At 37.9% G+C, this 15,737-nt stretch overlaps 1 protein-coding gene across 2 annotated transcripts in view; it reads left to right on the forward strand.

The window, feature by feature from the left end:
* gpc6b (glypican 6b) overlaps nucleotides 1-15,737 on the forward strand; it is a 137,984-nt gene that overhangs the window by 116,522 nt on the left and 5,725 nt on the right. For both annotated transcript variants that reach the window (XM_036139239.1, XM_012873216.3), the window contains 2 exons: nucleotides 13,969-14,105; nucleotides 15,316-15,491. In XM_036139239.1, the coding sequence (XP_035995132.1) occupies nucleotides 13,969-14,105; nucleotides 15,316-15,491 (313 nt within the window). The remainder of the gene's footprint in view (nucleotides 1-13,968; nucleotides 14,106-15,315; nucleotides 15,492-15,737) is intronic.

A 15,737-nucleotide genomic window follows, 5' to 3' on the forward strand; every position in this document is an offset into this window, starting at 1 on the left:
ATTGAGTTATACCAGCATTTAATTTCCCTTTGGGATTAATAAAGTATTTTTTTTTAACTGAATAGAATTTTAATTGAATTATTCATTGAAGAAACATCAAGAAATACTTTTTAAAAATTAATTGGTAGAATATTTATTTGTAACCCTGGAAATTCCTTTACAATTATTGTATTTGAAACATTTCCCTGAATATCACTTTGTTTTAGCCACTGTCCGCTTGTCTGGCCTAGGTGACATTATCTATCTCAACCCCACACACTGACCAGGATGGTAAGGGATGTAAAATATCTCTAAAGCTCAGGTCTTAGAGAGCTGACACAAATCTCAGGGTCATCTCGGGGTCACCAAATCTCCATAACAACCAGAATGCTAACTGGTTGTTATGGAGGCATGGCATCTTATTGCGTGCTATCGTAAATGTAAATACATGGAGTTTGCTGAAATTACTGGAACTGTGCTCCTGTGTCAGGTGTTCCTTAAGCCCCTTTAAGATCATGCTTTTGTTGTGTGACTTACACTAGTTTATTACACCTGGTGATTAACTATAAGGTTCCAACATTGAATGAGATGTTGAGGTCTATCTCCCTCGGGAGGTGGAGGTAGACCAATTAACTTTATTGAGTAATACAGGATTGTGGAACAGTGATATCCACTCGGCCAGTGTGGTACTAGATTGTATGATGGATACTTGGTGAGTGTTTTGTGATGTTAAGCAACTTTTTGTCACTCATCCCATCGGTGGTGAACTTACTTTGAATGAATAAAGACATTCTGACGTCAAAAACATAGCTGGAAAGCATCAATGCTAACTCCATGCTCTGTTCAGATTTTTCACTGGCTGTCTCTCTACCTATGATGAAATTTCATCCTTTACGTGTACTTAGTTTGTGTGTTTTGTTTTGTTTTTTTCATTCGAGAATCTCTTTCTACCTGCGAGTGGTATTCTTCCATCACTCAATGTAAACCCATCAAGCTCTTCCATGTTCAGCACAATGCAGCAACTTGCCCCTTAAGGTTACACATTGGTAGAACATTGTATCGTGTCTCCGTGGCTGAACACAGTTTGTTGTACGAGAAGCTAAAATGATTTTGTCATCCTGAAGTTCTGCAACAACTGCAATAACATCCCACCACTGGGAGGATTGGCTAAACTTCTAGACGATGCTCTGCTACAATTTTGTAGTTGTTTTTCCTTGTCATGTCCAGCTTCGTGGCAAGCAGAATTATGTTCTGAACCAAAGATATAGCACATAATTTCTTTGTAGAACTCAGCTGGGAAACCATCTGGTCCTGGTGCTTTATTATAAGACTTATATCAAACACCTTCATTGAGTTCTTCTATTAAAAGAGGAGAATTCAATGTAATGCCCGATTTCTACAGTAATTATGATAGATTGTTATTACTAAGAAATGCATCAATGTCAGTCTCTGGTGGATCATTGTCTGATAAGTATCCATCCATCTGTTTTCTAACACGTCTATCCCTTGTGGTGTCACAAGGGGTGCTGGTGCCTATCTCCAGCTGTCAATGGGCGAGAGGCGGGGTACATCGTGGACATGTCTGCAGTCTATCCAAGGACATCTGATAAGTACAGGTCTTTGTAGAAATTCATGAAAGTGCTGTTGGTTACATCAGGATTATCAGTAATATACCTTTCTGGGTCTTTCACAGAAATTTCCCAGTTTTCTTACCATATTCAAACATCTCCAAGCAAAGTCTTTGTAATGCATACTTGTTTTTTTTGTCTGTTATTTCATTTAATCCTAGTTTAGATTTCCTAATTTTGTTCAGTATGTGTTTTTTTTTTTCTTTTTCGGATGCACCATAGGTATCTTCTAACAACTTCAATTAAGTTCTAATTTCAATATACTTGAATTCACTATATTTTTTTTTATATAAGGAGACATATATTATTTTTACTTCTATTACTGCTTTTCCTGCTTCACTGAGGACACATGCTGACATTCCTGGCAGGTTGTTATTTTCTAGAGGTCTTGAAGTAATGATATATTAAATCTCCAATGCCTAGCTGGTGATGTGACTCTCTTATTCATCAGAGTGAGGCAGACCGGTGCATGATCATTGATAGTGATGGGGTAAATTTTGGTTACTGTGATACCCTTCGGCAAAGAGCTGCTAACTAGAACATGAACTAAGCTTGAGTTTGAGTGATGTACTGGTGAGAAAAGTATGTAATCCCTCAGGGTCATGTGATGGGAGCGTTATGCATTGCAAAGACCAAACTCATTCATGTATTGTTTATCAGTCTTGGTGGACTGCCACTCCCGCTGACTCACTGTGCTACTGAGCCAGTCCACTCCTAGGCCAAATATCATGTTGTTGTCCCGCAATGAGGAGTGTGTTATATGAGAGACCAGTGATGGTCTCTCAGATAACACACCATCACCAGTGATGTGAAAAGGGAGTGAAACAATGAGGGGTGTTCAATATTTGGGCCATAAATATTAACAATACACAACTTTATATCTTGAATGGATACTTTAGCTATTATAATTCTGCTTCCTGGATCTGAGATTCATGATAAACATTACTTTCCTTTCTAGCAAAATGGCTACATCACTTTGTCTGGAGTTGTTACAGGCTGAGTACAGATGGGGAAATGGTGCTGTGGGCAGAACGTCAGCTGCTGTCTGCCTGTAGATCTTTTGATCGATTATTTATTTTCTAACTCTTCTCTCTTGACCCAGCTCCACGCACATTCCAGACGTATTTTAGCAGAGAGTGTGTTGGACATGTGCTTGTGTATATACATGCATGCGCGAGCTAGTGCCTGATGCTCAACTTTGTTTGTGGTTGAGTATGTGCCGCTTATATGTTTACTGATTTATTTGTGAGGAATCATGCATTGTGCACGAGTCGATATATGTTTGTTTTTGTTTTTGTTTGTGAGTGCGCCTGCTGTTTGGATGCAGCGGTGGGTGTGGGTGGGTGTCTGTGCTGAATGCTTGTTGTGAGTGGCTGTGTGTGAACAACTATATGCGGGCTGTGCATGTTAATCATATAGTGTTAAGATGAAATCGCTGGTTGTGGAAATGAGAAAAATAAGGTAAACAGCACAAATCCCTCAAGATGAGAAACAAAAAGAACCCATAAAAAACATACAGCCGTCTAACCAATAACCTGTCTGCTTGTGAGTAATCAGTGATATAAGCCTTGACAAATGAGATGTGTTAGTGGATATCACTGAAACATTATATATAACTCCTATAGTTACATAATACAGTATCTGTAATCATGTGTGGATGCAGATTACCTGGGGTTAACACAGCCAAGGAGTGGCGGTTGGGTCCCGGTACAGTTGTCTGGTGACTAATACTTTAACCAGTGAAATGACAACACAGGAGCCTCCTTAAATTAGATTTCTTGAGATTGGAAACAGGACCTTGCATCTTTCCAAGATCTCTCTGGGGACCTGATCATAGCCCTGAATTCAGTTCCCCTCAGCTCATTGCCACGGCTCTTCACCTGCTCCTTCTGTTTGAGGTGTGTGAGTTTGGTCACAATGGGTTTTGTTCTGCAGCCATTTGGGTCTTTTCGCTCCCTATTCTCTGGTAGTTCCAGTTGTTTTTGACTAAAGTTCTTCATGGTTGAAACTGGGTCCCCCTCTGCCTGTTCCAGGATTCCAGCAGACACCAGCTTGTCCCTCATGGTGAAGATATTTATATTTTCTCCAACTTTCTTGCCAAGAGACAGCCCATTCCCTCTGTTAGGGATTTTACTGACACTCTAAGGGTTACATTCTCCACAGCTGGCGCCTGTGCCTACTGCTGGCTGAACTCCAGCATCTCCCATAAGGCCTGGAACAACTTGTGCAGAACTTCTACGAGGGACAGACGGGGTTAAAAACTGTACAGTTTTTAACTGTAAAATAATTTGCTGTTGTAGAAGTCACTCCAGCTGAATCTTAATTACTGCTTGTTTTGGAGCTTGGTTATGTTTTACTTTATTTGGATTTTGTTGGAATAGGAGTATCATCTGCAAATAAACTGATATTATGCGTATGTCATTAGTTCAAATACCTATAATATTGTTGCTCTGATGGACTGTTGCTGCTAAAGCCATGTCACAGATACCGCCATCATGCTTCTCTCCGCTCCTATGTTTTCGTTTGAGAAGACGAAGAAGTCATGAGTCACTCTAACTATAAGCTTTGTCAAAAAGGAAAGTTTTAAGATTAGTCTTAAAAGTAGACAGGGTGTCTGCCTCACGGACCAAAACTGGGAGTTGGTTCCACAGGAGAGGAGCCTGATAGCTAAATGATTTGCCTCCCATTCTAGTTTTAGAGACTCTAGGAACCACCAGTAGACCTGCAGTCTGAGAGCGAAGTGCTCTGTTAGGAGCTGTGATATATGATGGAGCTTGATTATTAAGGGCTTTATACGTGTCACATCCAACTTGTTCAGAATGCAATTTCTAGTCTTCTAACCCACACTCCCACACGGAAACACATTACACCTGTTTTATTTTCACTATATTGGCTTCCTGTCCATTTTAGAATAGATTTTCAAGTTCCATCATCGTGGGTGTAGAAAGGACTATAAAAAGATTGATTGACTGATTGATTGATTGATTTTCTTAAATTTAGGTATGAAACCATGCTACTGCAATAAAAGGTGAATGTATTTAAACCTTTTGCGTTTTTATCAGGGTTGGATGTGTCCTGCACTATAATCTGTGGCAATCAACAGAAATAAGGAGGGAGTTGAATGAAACATGAGAACCTGGAGAATGCGTCTAAAAATGTATTTATCATCAGCACATGGCAAGCGTCCCAATAGCATATGAAACAATATTTTAGTTTGTCGGGGATTTTCTCTGGTGTATTATTTTCACCACCCACAGTAAACAGCAAGGTGATGCCTTTCTAGTCTCATCTGTTGCAAAGTCACAAAGGGGAAACATAGGTGCTTTAGCATTCTGTTGATGGATATTGATCGAACGAGAACACCACACATCTTTATGCACTGTTGTAGTTACCTCCTCTAAGCAGCACTGCCAGTCACATTTGAGGTGAATATGTCCAGACAAGGACAAAGTGGACGTGCCAAAGTGGTGACAACAGCTTTTCAAAACATTCCCGCACACGCCATTTACGCCATGGTGTGCTTTAGACTGGTAAATGTTATTTCTACTGAGTCACTTCCTTTAATATGCTAAAAGAGCTTCAGAGCCAGATGGCAGGTCTTGGTTGAGAGGCTTTGCTGCTAATGGGTTGACCTGTATCGTTGTGGGAGACTTTATGACATGTCAGACAAAGTTTTCCCCCCAATACTTGACACTTGTTGTCAGCAGTATCTTAAAGCACTGCATAATTTTTTTTGTGTGTGTGTGTGTGTTTTTTGTGTTCCCGCACAACAATCAAAAATATGATGAACAGGCAGAGTTATTCTTACAATGGCCTTCCTCCTGGTGAGAAACTATTTGGTTTGTCCTCAGCGTGGTCACTGGTCTTGGACAGACATGCGGTATGGCCAAGGTCTTGGTATGAGCCGAACCGACTCACTGACCTCAGTAATTGAGACGCAGGAAGAATGCTGCTTTCATATCAAATGAAAAACTATTTTAACACAGACAGGAGGAGCAGTTGCCAGGGAAAATAGGTTGATCGAGGACTTGTCTGGCAATTGTGGTTTGAGTGGTAGGACCTGCTGTCGAGTCTGTGATTAGATTGAACTTGCACTAAATTAGCTCAGACTAGAAGCCAGGAGGATATGCTGACAACGTGCACGAACAAGAGCTGACAGTTTAACAAGGGAGAGTTGTTCGTATAACATTTGAGGCATTTCACAAGGGGAGAATGGGCCATTTGCCAGCTGACAGAACAGCCACCGATCACTAAGTGGGTGTGGGTTGCTGTGTGGGTTCAGTGTTTCAAAAATAAAGGTTTGATCCTAATGTTTGTGCCCCTTTAACATTATAGACCAATCCAAAGTAATATACAATTGCAAGGTGGAAGGAAAAGAATACATTACTTTTTTCCTTTCCTTTTTTTTTTTTTTTGCTTTTGTATTCAGCCAACTTTATGCTGATACCTCTAATTACAATCCAGTCTACCCACCTGATTAGTAGAAGGAGTCCACTTTTGTGACTATTAATGACCAAGGGCCATCATGTAAACGAACTTACAGGAAATGCGCTGTTGGCTGCACCATAATAATCAATTTAGCAGGGACAGGGAAGCTGGTCAGAGCTAATGGGAAGATGGATGGAGCTAAACACGGAGCAGTCCTGTAATAAAATGTGTTAGTGGCACCAAAAACCATAAGGCTGTGGCACACATTTATTTTACGTAATGACTATTGAAGCATCTTTCACCGCAATTACAGCTTCGAGTCGTAATGAGCATTTTTGCCGGTTCTGCCGATTTTGAGAGTGAGTTTCTATCCATTCTTCTAAGCAAAATGGCTCAATCTCTATCAGTTTTGATGGAAAATGTCTTTTAACGGCAATAATTAATTATGAATTCTCAATCGGGTTTAGGTCTTGCCTTTGACTGAGACAGTCTAACACATGATTATGTTTTGATCCAGTCCAATTGTAGATCTGACATTATGTTTAGGGTTTTGTTTAGCTTGAAGGTGAACCCCAAGTCCTCTGATAACTCCAAGGGGGTTTCTTTCAGGATTGCTTGTATAGCCATCACAATGCTTCCATTAGTTCTTTTAAGGAATGACTTCAGAAGGCAATTTGTCGCAATGGATTTTATGAAAGATTGGTGCGGCCTCCAGACACTGAAGTGCATCATCTGTCAAACAACTCACTACATCTACTAGATACACTAAGGAAGTATTTTTAGAAATACTTAAAGTGCATGCAAACAAAAAGCCTTCAAGCCTCCTAACTCAATTATCTGTGTGACTCATGCAGTTCTTTTTAGATACAATTACTCTCTGTAAACATTTTCCGGATGTGTATTCATTTAGGTTAGTTAATTAGTTTTACGGCAAGTAAACACTCCTGCACATTGTGGATTCTGTTGGTCAAACAAGCAAATTTAAAGATGTGGTTGTATTTGGAGGGCAGAGCGGTAATCTGTGTGAGCCTTAATGGAGTACATTATCATTGTAGGTGCTGCTTACCGCTCAATGTATCCATCATGCGCTGTGCTAAATGTCTGTATGCAGAGTGACAAAGTGGGAGTTTTGATTTGGTTTGTTTTCCAGGTTTGGATAAACATGGGAAAGATATCAGCATTTTCATACCTTATTTTCTTTCCCATTGTCCTTTTTTCACACACATACATACACATGGACACGTATACACAAACATCCGTGTTTTAATTACAAAATGAAGACCTTTGATTGCGTTCCATTTATTTTAAACCTTTTATGTGGCCTAACCCTACCTCTAAGCTTTACCTAACCCTAACGCATAACCTAAACTTAATTGGCACCTTAGTCCCACACACACACACACACACACACACACAAACACATTCATTAAATTAATTAAAATAAATCTGAATACCTTTTGATGATCTGTCATAACCTTCTAGTGGACATTTGTATTTTTACTTCAAAATAGGCTGATACAGTCTGTTTTAAAGTACTTTGAGTAGTTTAAGTCTGGGAAACTGTGGAGCACTCACGTGAGAAACATGTAGGAACTTTGAGGTCTGTTTAAAAAAAAAAAAAAAATTGTTGGCTTCCTTATTCTGACCGAAAGAAAGAAATGAACAAAGCAATAAGCAACCTAAAAAGGTTCCTGCAAATTTATTGGTGCCCCTGGAAAAGATGCATTGAAAGCCTTGATATGAATCCATGTCAGTCACACAGGCATAATGTCACAGTAAAAAGAAATAACAATTCAACACTTTATTTGAGTACCTTTACTTTGTGTGGCGTATAACCACACAATAAGAAATAGTATAATTTTATAATAATGATCAATTTAAAATAAATGTAATTGAAACATTTTGTAACTGATAAATTGATTTTTCAATTTAAGTCAAAATAAGTTCATCTGAGAGTCTAGAACTGTTTAAGAGGCCATTTCTGACCTCCTGTTTCCTTAGGGTGTACATATCTAGTGTGACACAGAGACTTATTTATATTAACCACTCTTCAAAACGGGAAAGACAACAGAACATGGCAGTCAAATACAGCAGATGTGTGTAAGATCCATGTGAGAAAATGGTTACAAGATAATGGCTTCTTACGTCAACTGGCCAATATCTACAATAGAAGCAGTAATTAAAAAGTCGTTTTTTTTATTTTAAGGCTGTTTGTAAATCTTTACTGGGGATGCTAACTGATACGGAGGATGCTGTAGCTCAGTCAATGTGTACTGATAAGAAGGAGGGCACAGAAATATGACGGTGAGAAAAAACTCAGCAAAACGTACAGAGCAGACTGAGCCCACCCTGCAGATCAGAGGAGGAAAATCCAAGGTTTTACTCCCAAATCACCCCTGAATTGGAGTTCTGCTCTGGGATCACAGGTCAGCTAGCCATGAAGCCTTCACTTTTGCTTTGGACTAAAATAAGAAAGACAAAGAGGGAAGGAAAGAGAGCGAGGAAACAACAAGGAACCCATGCGGAGTCGAAGCTAGAAGGTAGACAGAAAGAGAAAAACACAATGAAATTATTTATGGTTCACGACAGGAGGCAAGAAAACTCAGTTTGTGGGGGGAAAAAACCCAAAGAGGAAAAGAAGGAATGGACAACATCACATTTTAGAACAGCTTTTATCATTAAAAATGCATACTGATGAATTTCAATTTTTAAACTATTAGAACAACAACTTTAAAGGATACTTCTGTTTGTATGCTGAAGTTTTGTCACATCCCACGCAGGAAACAAATTTAAACACAAATAAAACAAAATATGCAATTTGTTTGCCCGAATCCTTGCTCATCTTATTAATAAATGGCATTGAGTTTAATTTTGTTTTCCAACTATTAATCCTTTATGGTTTTCAGTTGTATTGCATTATTTGTACTCTCGAAAGGATGGACAGATTTACTTAAACTTTCCAGTCATCATCTTGATCAGCTTAACTGTTGATTACGCACAACAAAATAGATTTTTTATTTAGTTAATAAGAAATAGTCATTTGAAATGTCAGCAAAATTAAGGTCAGAGGAGGCACAAGAAGCAAAAGCATCTATAAAAAACAAACTGGATTTTATATGTCTGCAATAAACGTTTTCTTGTAAAGCACCTGCTTACCATAAATTTAAAGTGCATCTGTTAATTAATGGAGAGCTATGATTAGCTTGCAGGGGGGAAATGGATGATAATAATTATAGCGTTATAAAAACTTCCCTTCTTGAGTTAGTTCACCATGTATACCGTAATGATATATCACCAGTGCTTTCATACAATGAGAACAGCAGAGCTGTCAGTTCCAAAAGTTTTGTGTATAAATGTTAAAAAATCATACAAGACTCTTAGAAGGGAGAAGATAATCCAGGACGGACCAAAGGGGCTGCACAAGCAGAGGGAACTAAATCAGTCAGAACACGCTTGGCAAAAACAGACTAATGTGAGATCAGGAAGGAGAAAACAAGGACTTGGCGATACAGCCAAAAAAAAAAAAGAGCATAGTGCTGAGAAAAGTGATTGAACTCTTTCAGGTGTCTTCTATTTTTGCTTTTTTGCCACACTCATGTTTGAAATCATTAAACAAATTGCAATACTAGGCAACATTTTGGAATGATCATTTGATTTGTTAAGAAAAAAATAGCTTTCCCTTAAACGGCTGCACCAACCATGGCGACAACAACTGCCATCAGCTTCGTGGGGAAACTGGCTGAGTTTTTTTTTTTTCATCACTGTGGAGGAAATTTGGCCCACTGTTCTACAGTGAATTGTTTTAACTCAGCACGGGGTTTTCTAGTGCCCATTGAAGTTCGCACCACAGCATTTCAATCAGATTCAGGTCCAGACTTTAACTAGACCACCCGCAAAACCTTATTTTTTTTTTTTTGTTCTTTTCTTTTTGCAATTGTTCTATTTTTTTATTTGGGTTCTTTTTGAGCCTATAAGAGGTGGACATGTTGTCGTGTGTTAAACACAACCAAAGTGAGCTGCGGTGCTTCAGATGTTCATGGTTTGTCAGACCAAAAGTTCGACACTGTGCCCTGACTGTGTTGCTAACAGGCAACAAAGAAGTAGAAAACTAATTTCACTCTCAGTATGTTTTTATTTTACACTGTAGATGGAGATTTTACTAGACCACACCTTACAATGGGGAATAAAAATGTGTTTTTGCCTGGATTTTTCCGGCCGGTTACGTAATCACAAAACAATAAGCCTCCACTAAATGAATATTTCTTATGTAGAATAGTTTTTTTGAGAATGTGAATAAAATGCATTTCTTTCTCATTTGTTGAGAAAACACCAAGTTATAGGGTGATGACGGCAGAGTCAGACCATGAAGTTTGAAAGTGATCAGAAATTTTACACAGAATATCAGCGAAGTACAATTCATCTTTATAATCTAATGTGTCCGACAACTCTAAAAGAGGGAATATCTCAACTCAGAATTTACTGTTTGACCTTAATACAATATAATGTTTAGTTTACAGCCAGTAAAAGTAATAAATGCTTTTGTTTATTAAAACTGGCCAATAAAAACACCTGTATATGCTTTATATCTGCAAGTCTGTTCTGCATGTGTGAAGAAACCGAGAAAAAGATGTTGGAAGAAATAGCTCTTAAAATCTGAGATTCACCCAGAGGCAGCGACTGTTGGGTGAACACTCTTTTCGGCCGTATAGCCTTTCTTTTTTACAGAACAGAACCATCTTCAGCATCACCCTATCCTGATAACAGTCATTTGTTAGGATATCAGTGAAAGGAAACACAGAGTAATCTCCTGGTCTGAGGGGAGAGGGGGAGGTGTTGTCTTCTGTGATGCTTGTTGTTATTTTAATGAGGATGTCAGAGCTGTCAGCGCTGTAATAGCTGATTGTAATAAGCTTCTCCCCCACGTTCAAAGACAAATGATGCTGTTGTGATTCTAAGGACGTGTTGGATGCGTTTGTGCAGATCCGTTTCCCTCCCCATACAACGGCGTCATGCCGTTGATCTAGGGTTAGCTGAAGTCTGATGCCATTAGCAAAAAGATTGTTGCTTTGACAAGTTTTTATTAGCTTGATGAGTTCCTGTCCTCGTTCATGTTGCTTTTAGCTCATTTCTTAGCAACACACCGCCATCTAGTGTTTCTTTGAGTGCGTTGCATCACTGATGATACAGTTCAATCCATCAGCAATTTGAAGAAAGGCAGACCTTTCCCAGAGGTATATTTATGCAATTCCTCCTCTTATTGTTTTCATGCATCAAATGTTTGTACTACTCTGTGTTAATCCACATGTTTGGATTAATTGTGTTGGATCCCTTTGAAACGCAGCCTCTAAAACAGTTTTTTGTTGTTGTTGTTGTTCAGAAGCTTGAAAGACTGCAGTTCATTCATTTTTGCATAATAAACCTACAATGAAACACATCTTTTTATGTCAGCACTTCACATAAAAGTCATCTCCCCCTCTGCGCGTAAATAATTGAAAGAAGTAAACTGTTTATCTATTTTCCGCAACTGTGCCTAACAGATGTGCTAATCAAATATTTGCATTGCTAAAATGGGAGTCACTCCCAATTAAATTCACACGTTTCACCCACCTCGGCAGATGCCAGAGTGAAGCTGCGGATCTCTGTTATTTGTGAAACTAAACTTAATGTGCGAGGTTTAGTCAAACATTGCCAGTCAAAAAACTCTTGTATTGAGTGCAGCCCTGACCCCTCTGGGCAGTATCAGAGCCGCTGAAGTGCTTTGGCATCAGTATGACAGGATTAACACATCAAAAGCAGAGTTGGGGCCTACAGCGGCGTCACACAGTCAGTGCAGCACCTTTCATGTTCTGCTCAGGTTCACCACAATTTCATGTAAGCCAACAGCAAGTCAGACGGAAAAAGATAATGGGGCCAACCTGCTGCTATCACGCTTTCCTTCAGCTGCAGTGAAATATGTCAAATTCTGTGTGTTTGATGAAAGATTTGAGTTCAACAGGCTTAAGTCAGGGAACGATATCTGACTTTGTCACATGGCTGGGATGCAAAGGGACCATTTAGGTCTGACATTCGAGCTGAAATTATTGCTCCAAGCCTGCATGGTCTTACTTTTTTATTATGCAAATATTCAACAGTTGACGGAAGAAAAAGTTGAACTCAAGCAGTCTAAGAGGTTTGATGTGAGTTTAATCCCAGACGCTTAACCGGGAAACTTAGAGAGTTGGAAAGGCTTTTCATATGAATAGTTGCAGGTGAATGAATGAATAAAATCCTTATTGCAAATGTAATTAATCATAAAACAAGCATAGAAAATATTCTCTGACAAATAAATCGTCAGTCAAACCCCATAAGCTGATATGGAAAACATTAAGAATTGCTATAAAACCTAACTTTTTCCTGTGTAAAAATGAATTGAAGGATTCATATTTACCCCATTTAACTCAATATATACAGGTTTACACTGTAGACACCTATATAAAGAACTCATTTTCATTGATTGCATTTCATTGATATACAGCTGATATGTATGTATGTATGTATGTATGTATGTATGTATGTATGTATGTATGTATGTATGTATGTATGTATGTATGTATGATTAGCTATATAATTAAATTCATATGTATCAGGATTATACAGTAAATATGATTATATACTGTTAAACTCAAAATTATTTCTACCTCTGTTTTTTACCTCTGGCAGATTTGGGTTCCAGTATTTAAAATATATAAATATGCCTTTTTATTAAAACATGAATCAAAATTATAATTTATGTCAAACATGTACTCATTAAGATTGTTTTCTTGCGTTTTTTTATGATAAGAAACAAACATTTTGGTTGACTGAAAATAGTTATAAATCTAAATCTGCCAGGGTGAGAGTAATCTTTAATGTATATAAAGAATGAATACCTATGTAATTTTATATCTACATAGCTGTCATATATTCTATTATTCTATTTTCACCTTATAATTGTTGCACTAGTTCACTCAAACATGCTTCTCATACTTATCAGTTCTTTTATTTTGTTAAATTATTTGTGAATTTTGTTTTTGCTTCGTTTTTTTCTGGTACTAAACAAATTCCTTGCTATTATGTGATATGTTTTCCATTTGGTTATATCCAAAAATCTACCAATTTTAAAGTATTTGACTTTAAAAATGAAATCAAATAAGGGGGTTGAACGTATCCTCCTGTGTTAATGTAACGGTTTGCTGTTTTTTGATAGTGTGCATAGTGGATGTGTGTTTATTTATGTGTTAGCCTATATCTCCACACAGTGATTAAAGTATTATACCTCCCTCAAACAGTGTACAGAAGGATATGCAACCATTCCTTGTTTTAGATTGTCTTGGGTTTCCTAACGCTGTAAGACTCTTTTCTTTTTTTCTTTTTTTCTTTTACACTTCTAACCTGAGGCTTCCAGCAGATTTCATGGTCTAACATCACACCTTGCAATTTGCTCTCACATACCCTTAATATAGAACTGTTAAATCAAAATTACTTCTACACAATTAATTTTTTTATTTTTATTTTTTCCAAATCAAAGTCTGCTTTACCTAAACTTACTGAGTATTTGTTCAAATTTTTAGTTTGTTCCATGCTGTTGTGGTTGTATTGAAAAAGTAAATTCAGAAATGTTTTACATAAAAACATGCATTTCACCAATATAGATTTGCTTAGATGCCTTTTTTCTCATAATCTTGCAAATCAAGATCTTGTTAACTTATCTCCTCTTGTTATTTTTATTTTATATTTAATCTATTTATTTTATAGTCTTATTAATGTCTGTCTCACCTTTTATTATGATTATTATTATTATTATGGAGAAGAATAAGAAGAATTTTAAAACCAAGGCTCTTGCATGTGTTTTAGAAGCTTTACTGTAGCCCAGTCCTGCTTTTTGTCTTGCCTAAGAGCCCCTGTCTTTGTTTAGGTCGTCGACATAAAAGAGAAACTGAAGTTGTCCAAAAAGTTCTGGTCGAGCCTGCCCGAGGCAATATGTGTGGAGGACAAAGTGACTGCTGGAAACGCCAGTGACGAGGATTGCTGGAATGGAGACACCAAGGGCAGGTAAGGGGACTGCTGCCCTGGAGCTTAAAGCAGCCTAACACAGAAAGGTTACTTAAAAGTCCAAAGTCTGTTCAGCGTGCCTGACGTTAAGTAGTCTGATCTTAGAATTAAGAGGCAAGCCGTTTCATTGCAGTGCATTGTTGGGGGAGCTTGGCATAGTTTTGAATTGTTTAATTAAAACAAGGATGTGTCCTTATATTACTATGGTGCTCCTTTGACATATAATTGTATGAGTTCTATGATTTATACTGTTGGTTTTTAGGCAATACATTTTTCTTTCTTTTCTCCCTACCAGCTAGGCGTTAACTCTTAATCCGCTTTCTTTATGTAAGAAAAAGAAGCTCCTACTGCCTTCAGCCTTTTCATTTCAAATCAACATGATGACCTACATGAAGTAGCTCATAGTTACGGAGTTTACAGAAAAAAGGTTTTGAGAATGTTTTCCATTCAAAAAAAAAAATCTGTGTGGCAAATGTTTGTGTTTAGCCCTGCTGAGGCAATGCCTTTGAGGTGTCAGAGTAAACAGAACCGAACATAATTGTCTGCAACACAAATTTCCAGTTGGTTTATCCCTTTTTTCCTTTTACCTAACAATTATACACTGATTTGTGTTGGTCAATCAAATAAAAACCTATTGAAAATCCAATAAAATATTTTTGACAAAATGCGTAAAGATTCAAGACATCTTTGCAAGCCACTGTTTCCCAATCTAGCCCGTGGGTCTTTATTTTACGACCTACTGACTGAGTCGAGAAACAAACAATTTAATTATTTTTTTTTTACTTTTTTCAAATCCTGTGACATTTCGGGGGTGCATATAAGCTTGAGTGATAGCAGCTTATGGGAAAACAAATGCTGTTGTGTCAGGTGATTTGTGGAATCCCATCACATGGCGACCCACAGCCTATTTATCCAACAGGAGCACAGGCAGCTGACACACTTTTTTTTTTTTTTCTGGAGAAATACCTCAAAAGAATGTCTATATATTGACTGGGGTCAAATTCTCATTTCACCAACGTGCTGGAACCCTAAAGAGCCAATTTTCCACTGCTTTATAAAAATCACACACAAATTTCAATTACGGGGGAAATTAATCTATCCTCTCAGCACTTGGATGGTGCTGTGTACAGCCCTAAAGCCTCAGACAAAATTAGTTTCTGAGTGATATCTTTAATATAATGTCATTTTGTTTGTTGTCTTTTCAATAAAGGTATTTTCCTGAAGTCCAAAAGGATGGCCTGACAAATCAGATGAATAACCCCGAGGTGGGCGTCGACATCACACGACCCGACACCCTGATCCGTCAGCAGATCATGGCTCTGAGGGTGATGACCAACAAGCTGAGAAATGCATACAATGGCAATGACATCTACTTTCAAGACACAAGTAAGCTTTTGGAGATAAATGAGCCCCAACGCTTGTTCTGTTTCGCTTTAGGCAGCTTTTTTTATTGATTGTTATGTAATAACCTTCAAAACTGGGAAACCTTACACATCCCTTCCCTACAGAAAATCAAAATAATTATCTTTTTAAAAATTATCAGATTTTGTAGAGCAGGTATCAAAACATACTTTTTTTAAATTCAATTCTTTTGGCCATTGAGGGCTTTTGACGTGCCAAAAAGTTTGCACG

This window comes from Fundulus heteroclitus, chromosome 7 (assembly GCF_011125445.2).
Source record: "Fundulus heteroclitus isolate FHET01 chromosome 7, MU-UCD_Fhet_4.1, whole genome shotgun sequence".
NCBI lineage: Eukaryota > Metazoa > Chordata > Actinopteri > Cyprinodontiformes > Fundulidae > Fundulus > Fundulus heteroclitus.